General features: G+C 31.7%; 1 protein-coding gene across 2 annotated transcripts in view; it reads left to right on the forward strand.

Moving 5' to 3' along the window:
• The window catches only part of LOC124367772 (exportin-6-A), a 44,152-nt gene that overhangs the window by 11,584 nt on the left and 20,040 nt on the right, over positions 1-12,528 (forward strand). For both annotated transcript variants that reach the window (XM_046824876.1, XM_046824875.1), the window contains exons 4-9: positions 1,843-2,002; positions 2,969-3,123; positions 4,111-4,271; positions 5,202-5,417; positions 6,503-6,593; positions 8,286-8,378. In XM_046824876.1, coding sequence (XP_046680832.1) covers positions 1,843-2,002; positions 2,969-3,123; positions 4,111-4,271; positions 5,202-5,417; positions 6,503-6,593; positions 8,286-8,378 — 876 coding nt within the window. The remainder of the gene's footprint in view (positions 1-1,842; positions 2,003-2,968; positions 3,124-4,110; positions 4,272-5,201; positions 5,418-6,502; positions 6,594-8,285; positions 8,379-12,528) is intronic.

Consider the following 12,528-nt stretch of genomic DNA (forward strand, 5'->3'; position numbering starts at 1 on the left):
AAATCCAATCTACAGTTAATAAGTGAAAATTTAAACATTATAACATAATTTATTACGTTTTAACAGTCAACAAGACAATCGCTATTCTGTATTAAAAATGTAATCAAATGTTACAGATTCAAATAAATAGTAAAACTATGAAGCAATAAAACATTTCTTATTAATAAATTGTATTTAATTACTGATTTCAATCTGGTCTGGATTTTTGTTGTGTTATTATTGTGACAAGATGGTCACCAGTTTTTTGTATGAAAAATGCCATTGTGGGCAGTCTTTTCCCACCATCTATTCTAACACTGAAAGCATCTATCAGAAATTCTAAAAAGTGCATTGACTTTTTTAGGTCTTACAGGGTGGCTTAGTAAATTATATAAAATGTCTTATATGTAGTATAGTACACTCTCAGAAATTCGGATCGCACTAATCCGAAATTCATAAAGTTCAATAAATTATCATTATCGGTCCGATTATCAAATAAAAAATTCTTTTTGAAATATGAAAGAGATCAGAGTAGGCCTAGGCCTGACCCTAACATTAGCAATGTGAAGATTCATCTGATATTGTTTAGGGTACTGCACACCAGTCAAGTCCACAACTTCTAGTCAGGCCTATTGGGTCACAATGGCTTGAAGTTTACCCACAAGGATATCCAATTAGCCTAGCTGATAGTAGTCTAAATGTCCCAATAATTGCAGCTTTAGTTATAACACACAGATTAATTTTTAAAAAATACAGAAAAAGTTTAAAATATTTATAAATAATTAAAAAGAAACATCTTTAAACTATGGAACTGCAACAATAATAATATATTTCAGAAATCAACAATACATTAGCAACAATAATTTAAATAAATACACAAAACAATCCAAATAAATACATAAAATAATATGTTGCAGTTGTATAAAAAACTCAGCTCCACCTAGAATTAGAAAACTCATCAAATGAATATAAAGAAAGAAATTAAGTATGACTTCAATTTTTTCTTCAATATTTCATTATTTTTCTTTTGCAGTTAATTGTATTTTCATTAAAATACATTTTTCATGTAATTAGTGTTTTTCTCATAAAACTGTAGTCTATATTTGTCCAGTGCAGTGCAATACCACATCCTGTACGGTACTTATGGCTCACTCTTAACATGGAAGGGCTGTTATTGCTTTTTACATATTTTATACTTTCATATATATACATATAATCAATATACTGTAAAAATCTGGAGCTCTTTAAAAACATTATCATTATGATTTCAAATTATTTTTGTTGTCTCCAAATTACAACTAAAAGACATTCTTTGTAAGGCATATAGTCCAGAGGAAACCCTTTTTTTTAATGTGCAAGATATGATCATCCCAGCTTAGATTTTTGTCAATAATAAGTCGCAGAAAACTTGTTTTCTCCATCTTTTGTATTTTTATATTGTTAATTTGTAAGTTATATTCCTCATTGGGTTTTACAATGCTTTGTGCAAAATGAGACGTAATTTGTTTTTGAGCCATTTAGAAGAAGGTTTTTTTGGAATAAAGAATCTGTTAAACGATAATAGATTTTCCTGTGCTGAGCTCTCTATATAGTCTTTATTTCCTCTGGTTACTATTAGGTTAGCATCATCAGCATAAAGATATTATGCCAGTGCTTTCAATATTTAGACCAGTGGTTACTTGTGGTAGTCATGTAATATAGCACAAAAAAGTAAAGGTCCTAAAATGTCAGCTGCTAACTGAAGATGGCTCTGTACCGTGAGACCAAATTTTCAAGAGCTGGAAAACTTAGATGTTGTTTAAATCTATTGTACCATTGCTAGGGTATTACTGAACAGAAACATTATGATTATACATGTTTCAGATAATACAAGATCCACAGACCACAATCCTGGGTCTCAGCTTCCTGCAGACAGCCTCCGAGGAGCTGATATGTCCACGGGAAGATCTCAGTGTCTGTAGGAAAGATGAGCTCAAACGTTTGTTCACTGCTCACATTCCTAATGTCTTTAAAATTATTTGTGGTAAGTTCATCATGATCATGATCTCAACATGCAGGAATACACCAAAGTGGTGACCATACAAATGTTCATAATCCATATTTGATTTATGCCAACAAAAAAGTCTTAATATTCTTTAAATTATTTAAACTTTAGTAAGAGATAAAAGTTTTTATGTGAATTTTTATTACTCCTCTTAAGAGATTTCTATAACTAATGAAAGAGTCAGCAAAAACCAATACCTTCAATAATGGAATATAGTTGTGACTGGGTCTCAAATAGCATTCACCACATAATTGTAGAAAATGGATTAAAAGTATTTCTAGCAGTTGTTTAGTCATTTAGACCCAACAGACTTAGAAATGGAATTTAAAATGTTAGAGTGATGTCCAAATTTAAAAATTAAAGCAGAGTCTTGGTGGAGAATGTACCAGATGGAATGAAGAAGCGTAGAGTTCTTTTACAGGTAATACATTATTCACAAACTGTCCCCATCATTGAGTGCATTGATGGGGAAACATATTATTCTGATGACATGAGTTAGATCTGAAAGTGAGATGGAGATTAATTGTGATGAAGTATTACTAACATTATTTATAGCATTGAAATTATACATGAATTTTGATCCTGCTATATTTATAAAATATAGACTATCCTAAAAAATAAAGATATCATCAACTATCACAAAACCCTGAGGAACACCAGAAAGAGAAGAACACCATGTAGCTATTATGACAATATTATATTGATATTAACTGCCTAAACATGGTACATCAGACTTCCTAAATTATATTTAATGCTGACAGATTAAATTTACAAAACAAAAGTAATTCATGAGAATATCATTTATCTAAAAAAGTCAGTTAATAATTATCAGACTGTTAATAGTGACTTGAGAAAGATAGAGAATGATGCTAGTAGACCTATAGTTTGCACAATCATCCTTAAACTGTTGTGTCTTGACCTCCTGCAATGTCTTGTATTGTGCAGATGTGCTAGAGGGAGTGAAAGATGGCCGCAGTAGTCAGGCGGTAGGTGCTGCAGCTCTACAAGCTGTCTGTCATCTGTTCTCCTGGGTACCATTGCAGTCGCAGGCTAGCCATTCAGCTCTGTTGGCGCTCGTCTTTCACTTCACGTGCACTCCAGTTAGTATCTATATGTGTATTACCACTTCTATTCAATTCCTGGAATTTTTGTTTCTCATAACAAGTGACTCTTATTCAACTCCTTGAAAATCAGCCAATAATTAATCGCCAGTGGTAAAAAATGTAAATATTATAAAGAAATTGAGAGTTAATAAATTGTTGATAAGTAATTATATGAAAAATTCCAGATGTCTATAAATCTCTGATAATAACGCATGACAAATAACGTGTACTGTGCGTTTTAGGTCATGGTTGTACTGTAAATCAATAACATTTATTAATTGTATTGTGGATTAAAAATACAGTGGAATTAATAAAAACTATTGATTATGTGTGCTATCTAGTTGACCTTGACTATAGTTAAAGTAGTGTTTCTTTATCGTGTTGGAGATATCTAACATTTTCTTTGTAGTTTGTTGAAGTTGACGTTTTTGTAATTTTTGTTTTCTGTGTGTTCACTGCTTTATAACCTTACCTTTCTTTTAGTTGTGCATGCAATGAGATAACTTCATAAGAGTTTCTGTAAATAATCATTTGATGGGGTTAAATAGTTATAATTTTTGTTTGTTATATCTGGTTAGGAGAATGTTGCTTGGACATATTGATGTATCCCTCTTTCACTACATAGAAGGCCTAATTGTAATATTAATAATTTACTATAGTCTCATGTAAATACTAGTTTTCTACTTGATTCAAACGATGAATCACATAGCCCAGTGGTCTAAGATGTAGACTTTAGATCTGAGTTCTAGATAACCCTGGTTCCAATACTGTCTGTGCACCTTTGCACTTTTTATCAGTAGCATCAACCTTGTACTGTATCAACTCTCCTCCTTATTCTGTTTGATAAGATCCTCACACAGGCCAGTGGGCCATGACAGAAGGCAGAATAATGTGTAAAAGGGGATCAGGATCTCCCTTTTTTTTTTTTTTTAAAAAAAAAAAAGTATAATAAGTGTCTACAAATGATGACCATTGTTGACACAGGACAATCTTGGTATCTGTGCGCTCGCTGTGCTCAATGAAGTGCTCTACAAGAACTGTGTGCCGCACTCACTGCTCCCCTCCGTGTTTGTCGTGTGCACCCAGAACCACCAACTGTTGCACCTGGTGCTGCAGCAAAGCGATCTCTCCAACATCGACGAGAAGTCAGTCTTATTTTCTCTGTTACCGTTTCGTACTTATGTATTCTTTTAGGTTGTTATACCTTTTCACACTTTACATAGAAAAACACTTTGATAATATTACCAAAATTGTTACAGAAGTGTTGATAATAAAAGATACACTAATCAAACAAGGTATGCAGAGTTATGAATGATGTTACATCAGTAATTTTTACAGGGTAGTTAATAGTGATAAGCAAATTTTGAATCTTGAATCCGATTACGAATCTTTAAAAAAAATCGGTTTCGGATCCTCCAATTTCAAATCCTAATTGTTTTTTCTTTAAAGTAAGTACAGTTTGGTAAAATCCAGCACCAATCCAATTTCTGCCAGTTTCAAATCTTTGGAGACTGTTTGTCAATAATATTATAAAGTATACCAAACTCTATTTTAAAGGCATTAGCAAAGGTTCAGAGAAATAGCAATATTTTAAGTATTAAGTCATATTCCAACGAAAACATGTTTTAGCGATTAGTAATTTGCATATTGCTTATCAGCGGTCGTCCGTGAAGAGACGTAGCTAATGCATGAACATAAATATAGAAAATACTAACTGCAAGCACAATATTATTTACAAAAGTACGATCAGTTGTTAATTAGGTTATCTATTTACGCCTTTTCAAACACAAATATGCTAAGAACACATTTTAGCGATCAGTAATTTGTTACTTGATCCCTCACCCCACAGAGGGCGGCAGTCTGAGCACTCAATTTTGTCTTGCCTCAATTTATAGTATCTTGTGTTACTTATACAATAAAAAATAGAAAACAACTAGAACTGCCCTCTTGTTCTCAGATCATTTCCATATCAGTGTATTTAAATTATTAAGGTTCCATCCTACTATCAACATTTTGTATTATAAGGATTTCACTGTATGAACATTGTGTTACATTTTTTTAATACTCTGTGGCAGCTACCTGAACAAACTGACGGAGATGTCTCATCTGTGCCTGTCCAAGCACTGGCACCGAATTGAACAGAACCATCTATTCCCTGTCAACGACTTTCTTTACGCACTGTATCAGTACACATTCCGCCAGCCGACTGTGGCTAGCTACTACGCCTGCCTGGATGTCTGGAACTCCCTCCTCGACTACTTGGCTGATAAGGACGCAGTTCACATCCAGAAGTAAGTTTGAGTTATAAGTAGAAGCTCGGTGTTGCAATTCAAAATCCCAGTTCATTTCTATAATCATAAGATAATTCAGAGATGGACTCCAACAAAATAAAGGAATTTTAGTAAACATTCTGAAAAACAGCATTTACCTGAAAAGTATCCCTTGTATATAATTATTTTTCCAGTACGTAGGATATCATTCAAAAGTCCGCCTCGAATATGTTATAATTGGTTTCAATCATGCACATGTTTTACTGAATACTATTGTGTGTAAAGTACATAATTTTAGTTTTATCTACTTAATTGTTAAGAACTTTAATTATAAAACAATATTAATCTGAGCCAAGGAAATTTTTGTCTGGGCTGGTGGAAATTTCCATGGTTTTTATCCTATTTCTGATACTCATTGTTGTGAGATCTTCCTATGGAAAATCGCTTTATTTTAGTAATCAACCGTTATCCGCGTAGTGAACATGTGCTTAGTGTTGTTTTTTGAATATTTTGAAATATAAACTTATCAACTTAATTGAAAAAGCATTGGAAATGTGAGAATAAGCCATCATTATTCTCTCCTTTGCTGTTGTTGGCATTCATGCCATGTCATCATCGACTGTTGAAGTCCAATTTTTTCATATTAATGTAACATAATTTGTTTAGTTGTTAGTAAATATTTGTGTATTATTGTATTTATTTTTTATTAGTTATTATATTGTGCAATTATTTAGTGTAGCAATTTCATTTTTAAATGTGCCAAAGCACTCATGAGTGCAGTTTGAACAATGGAAATACACTAAACATCTGTTTTATTCAGTTTTAATGTGCCTTATCACATTTTTATTTGTAACTTTGTAAAGTGGGTGGTGCCCAGGATTGTTGTGACGAAACAGTTTTACTTTTCAGGAAGTATTAAATAAATCAAAATATTTCAAAACTGACAACAATTCACTCTGAAATTCTTGAATTGGAAAATATTCCAGAAATGAAACGACAAAAATAAAATAGTTCCGGAATTGTAGTTTCAAGGCACTTTAAAAACATTCAGAAGCAAGTTTATATATGCCTGCTTATTTCCATCACTGAATCCAGTTTTATTTCAGGTATGAGGAGTTTTCAACAGCACTAATTGAAGCCATCATCAAAAAAATGAGGACAGAACAAAACTTGGATGACGAGAAAACGGATGACGATGTAAGTTATTGTAATTGGATTTTTGAACTTTCAGTCTATGTTTTAAACCTTTTTACATCTTAACCCTTTGAGTGCCACAGCGTCGCTAATTTTGAGGTACGAAAAGTGCATAAAGTGCCAGCGTCGCCAATTTTAACGTTTCGTATTTCGATAATATTTTATATAGTACAAGATTATTTTGGCCAAATAATCAGACGGCTGTATTCAATAGGATCCAAACTATCAATAAATACGAGTTTTATGTTGTTTCTCTACTATTTTATCTGTGAAAACGTATGTTGTTTGGGTACTTATCAAGAAGCCACTATTTTTGGACGAGTTTTCCTTATCGGGGACAAAATAAATTACAGTATTAAAAACAACTGACTTTATTTAACCTATTTTGGAATTTACAAGTTATTACGACAATCAATTAAATCAAAAACTATAAGAACAACGTTTTATTATTCGAAAATGTCAGGTCATTCGTGTGTCTATTTGGAGACGATTGGAGATAGGAAGTATGACTCATCGAGTATTTTTAGATTCATTATGGAAGAAGGAACGTATAATGAAGTTTATTTTGATCTCTGATAAGGAAAACTCGTCCAAAAATAGTGGGCTGTGATAAGTACCTGTACGATGATTCTGCCTTCTAGTCACGTGACGTAGCGGACGAGTAGCCTACCGTGTTGCATAACGGCATTTCTTGTTGTTTATGTACCGATAACCAAGCATTTGAGTAAATACAAAATAAAATAGTAACTTATACAATATTTTACTGTATTTCTTTACAAAAGTAATGTTTGATTTGAGTTGTGTTCAAGCGAAAAACGTGAATTTTCAGTGTAAATATTATTAGGGTTATTGTTTAGTAAATGTAAAACTTTTATGTAAATATGTTAGCAAGTATTCGTTTCTAAATTTACTAATCATATTTATTTGTGTTGTATTAATGTTTTATTAGATTTATTGGGAAAACTACATCATTACTAAGTAATTTCTAAACTCTGACAAATGAAGTACAGTTTATAAAATGTCGTTACCGGGCAGCATTTTGTTAATACATATAATGCCATGTTTTTTAAATTCTAGAATAAGATATTACACATGGGTTTTATTTATAATCATATGGCCTTTATCATGGTATAAAGAAAAAAAAAATCTTAATAATACCGTATACACACAAATTAGGTCGAAACTTAACTTTTTATACAAAAGTAAAAAACTTTTTTTATAAATACTGAAATTTTTATATTTTTATAAATCAAATTTTATTTGTAACGATATGTATCACATTCTGCATTTAATAAGAAAAAAAAACAACAACAAAATGATAGAAATCTGTTTGGTAGTTATTTTACAACAGCTTTTTTCCCAAAAGCTTACAAATATGCGAAAAACAGCGTGGCACTTTATGCATATGCCTTCGGAAAATACCCGTGGCACTCAAAGGGTTAACCAGGGCTTATCTTTATTTGTTATATTTTCATAAACAATGATAATGAATTTTGATAGAAAATCATATTATTTAATTGTCACTTATATTTAAATTTTGAAAACAATCACTATCTTTAAGTATTGATTATTTTGTAGTAATAGTAATGCTGTAATAGGTTTGAAAATAAATTAATGTTGGTAGCCAATGTTTGGTTACAGCAATACAGATTGTTTATGACTTATATGAAAATAAGGATTCTTACACTGTTTTAGGAGGAGACAGAACGTCAAGTCTTCATCAGGCACAATATAGAAGTTATCGGGAAGATTGGTGACATTGTTCCAATGACTACTTGTTCTAGAGTTGTGAGTAGATTTTGTCAGTTTAATAATATATTTGTTTGGTGTAAGTATTTAACAAATAGTTAAATTGGAGGACCAAAATGTTCAATAACTAGACGAATCCAACTCATTGAAAACTATTGTTTGACTATTAAAACTATTGTTAAAGAGTATTATGCAATAAAATCAGTATGACATAGAATTATAGTATGTTGACTGATAGACTAAACCATGAAACGTCCTGGTCTGAATAAAAGAAAACTAAACTAAATTGAAAACCATTTGTGAGTAGGAGGGGAGAAGGCATACATAGGATAGGTTTAACGATTTACGTATTACAGGGAAGGTGAATAAAAATTTTCCAACATTAATTTTATTATTGCAAGGCCTTTCGGAATCAATGATTCCATCATCAGCACTTCACAAATGATGATGCCTTGGTGAAGTGCCTAATCGTTGATTCCGAAAGGCCTTGCTATAATAAAATTAATGTTGGAAAATTTGTATTCATTTACCAGTGATACTAAAATAAATTTGTTGTTAAAAATTTTTTAATGTGGATGTTTACATTTCTAATTGCAATTTATTTACGTAATTTCAGAACACGCAAAAATTACCGAACGTTTGTCAAAATTCCCCGTTGAAGTTTACGTTCTACATGATCGTGAGTGTCATTATTGAAAAGGGTGTATTAATGGCTTTCAGAAACATCGTTACAATAGCCTATAAGCAAATAAATGTTTACATAATAGTTGTTTGAATAGGTTATATTTTGTAAAATCCCAAAATGCCTATTACGTCGAAAATAGCTTTATTAATTTTTTTTTTTAACTTTATTGTTGTATCCCATAGTATATTATGTACAAAACTAGACTATTATGGCATTAAGAATGTGGAGTTGAATTTGTTAGTTACCTAACCAATAGAAAGCAAGTTGTTACAGTCAATAATTCTCAATCTGACTATTAAAATATCATAGCTGGTGTCCCTCAAGGGTCTGTATTGAGACAATTTTTATTCTTAATTCTATGTAAATGACTTTAGTGTAAAAATATACCTTCTCTAACTGTACTGTACACAGATGACACACACTGGTTACTGCAGATTGGGATATTGCCAGTTTAATGTTACAGTTCAATACATCCCTAGGAATCAGCTAAAGCTTGGTATTCTGTAAATAGCTTTCTAACAGATTGGAAACAAAACTGAAAATATAATATTCACTCTTAAAACCATTGGATTAATGGTAGTTTATTCAAACCTGAAAAACTATGTGGTTTCTACATAAATGGAAAATTGTGCTGGAATGTACATATTGATAATCTCTGTAAAAGATTATCTAGGTTAATTTTCCTGCTGAGAAAACTGAAGTACTTTGTAACCTTAGAAACATTTATAATGATGTACAACAGCTTATTTCATAGCCATTTGTGTTATGGCATTCGACTATGGGGTAATTTAAATTCCAGTACAGCAAAAAACTTTTTTGTTTAGCAGAAAAAACTATTAGATTATTAGCTGGATTATCTTACCAAGAGTCTTGCAGACAACATTTTCTAGGCTTAAAATTATAACCTGGGTGTGTACATATATTTTCTATAACCTAATATATGTAAAAAGAAAATGAAGATCGATTTTTAACACAATGTACACTTCACGAGTATGATACCAGATCAAAATATAATCTAAGAACTCCTAATATAAGGCTAGATTATGAAGGCCATAAATTTAAATAAAGTAAGATTACTTCCATAAAATGTTAAATAAAGGTCACTTTTTTCTTAAACAGATTTGTGTAGAACATTTAATTCTGAAAAGATTCATGTGAATTACTTAGGAAAAAATTAATAATAGGTATTGAAATTTAGCTTTATTTAAAAATAAAGCAGACGCACAAAAATGCATATTCTTATCTGCATAAAATATTAACTAATGTTTAGGGTTGTGAGTAACAGCTGATCATTTATTCAACACTTTTTATCGTCATATTTTCTTTGCAAAGGTTGGCAATATCAGCTGAATCAACACATTAAGTTCATGAAGTAATATTTGAATAACCTTTATGGAGGTTTTTGTTATTGTGGCGGCTGTGAAGATTGTATTTTGTGAGATCCTGTGATTATTTGGAAATATTTTATCAAGTGTATATAAAATATTTTATTAAATATTTATTTTTTTAAATATTTTATTAAATATTTTTATAAAAGTGTATGTAATTATCTTAGTAAATAATGGCAGATAATGTAAATGGTATGTATTCGTTTGAAGAGTATACGGACATGATACTGATTTACGGCAAAGTTAACAAGAATGGTTTAGCTGCAGTTCAGGAATATCGTGATACTTTTCCACATCGAAGAACACCTGATCGCAAAACATTTGAAGCTGTGGAGAGACGACTTAGAGAAACTGGTAGCTTTTAAACCGAAGCGAATAGATACTGGTCGTCAACGTAGCGCAAGGAACTATAATAATGAACAAGCAATAATAAATGCTGTAGAATTATCACCAACCACAAGCACCAGACGATTATCACGTCAGTTAAATATTTGCCAGTCAAAGCGTATGGCGGACACTTCATGAAGCACAGTTGTACCCATTCCATATAACACGTGTTCAAGACTTATTACGCAAGATCTTAATGAACGGAAGATGTTCTGCCGCTGGTTAAGAAGAAATTGTTTAACGACATCAGTATTTTCTTCGGCGTATTCTCGTTACTGATGAATCCTGTTTTACTAGAAATGGGAATTGTAAATTTTTTCGTAATACCCATACTTGGGCGTACGACAACCCACATGAAACTGCGACGAGGCATTTTCAACATACATTTTCAGTCAATGTATGGCTTGGTGTTCTGGGTGATAATTTGATTGGTCCATTTTTTCCTCCCTAATCGACTTAATGGAGTAGCGTACTTAAATTTTTTAAGAACAAACCTGCCTACCCTATTGGAAGATATTCCTGTTCAAAACAGAATAAATGCATGGTTTATGCACGACGGAGCACCTCCACATTTTCTAATGATGTGAAAAACTATTTAAATGATACATACGGTAGACAATGGATTGGTCGAAATGGACCAGTAAAATGGCCACCACGTTCTCCTGACCTCACGCCAGCAGACTTTTTCTTATGGGGTTTGGATGAAGTCAATTGTTTATTCAAAACGGATTAACACCATAGAGGAGTTACGTAATCGCATTACAGAGGCGGCAGAAGAAAACTATCAAGAATGCTCCAAACGTTATGAAACGCGCTAGAAAAGAGTGGATTCGTCGTGCGAAAACGTGCATTGCTAACAACGGAGGACACTTTGAGCAACTATTATAGGTGATTACTACAGTTTTATAAAGGTAAATACATTTTATGTTAATGTTCAGTCTAGAATAAATGATCAGCTGTTACTCACAACCTAAACATTAGTTAATATTTTATGCAGATAAGAATATGCATTTTTGTGCGTCTGTTTTATTTTTAAATAAAGCTAAATTTCAATACCTATTATTAATTTTTTCCTAAGTAATTCACATGAATCTTTTCAGAATTAAATGTTCTACAAATCTGTTTAAGAAAAAAATGACCTTTATTTAACATTTATGGAAGTAATCTTACGTTAAACACAAAAATGTGTTATTTCTTTTGCACCAATTCTTGTGTTTTACGTAAGATATCTCTGAAAGTATTGTATTTACAGCTCTGGGACGAATTTTAATAAATTTTTTCAGATATAAAAACATAAAAAAACAATCGTATTTGTATCTTTGTAACTACCTTTACCATTTTTATACGGCCTGACTTCACCAAGGGTTCTGAAATCCGGGCGAAATCTTTCGCTAGGCGTAACTCGCTAACGAAGCGTTTCCGGGCATATGGTTATATGAACTTTTTTACTTGTTTTTAGCTATAGAATAAGCTCCCGAGAGATTGCCGTTTAGTTTTGAATCACCCTGTATATAAAAGAAAATGAAGATCGATTTTTAACACAATGTACACTTCACGAGTATGATACCAGATCAAAATATAATCTAAGAACTCCTAATATAAGGCTACGTTATGAAGGCCATAAATACTAGCAATTAAAACTATTTTAATAAGCTTCCCCTTCAGTAGGTCTTTATCTTGAAAACGATTTAAATAAAAATATGTCAGAGTGGATTAAGCTTAAGGAATT

This window comes from Homalodisca vitripennis, chromosome 8, assembly GCF_021130785.1.
Source record: "Homalodisca vitripennis isolate AUS2020 chromosome 8, UT_GWSS_2.1, whole genome shotgun sequence".
NCBI classification, from domain to species: domain Eukaryota; kingdom Metazoa; phylum Arthropoda; class Insecta; order Hemiptera; family Cicadellidae; genus Homalodisca; species Homalodisca vitripennis.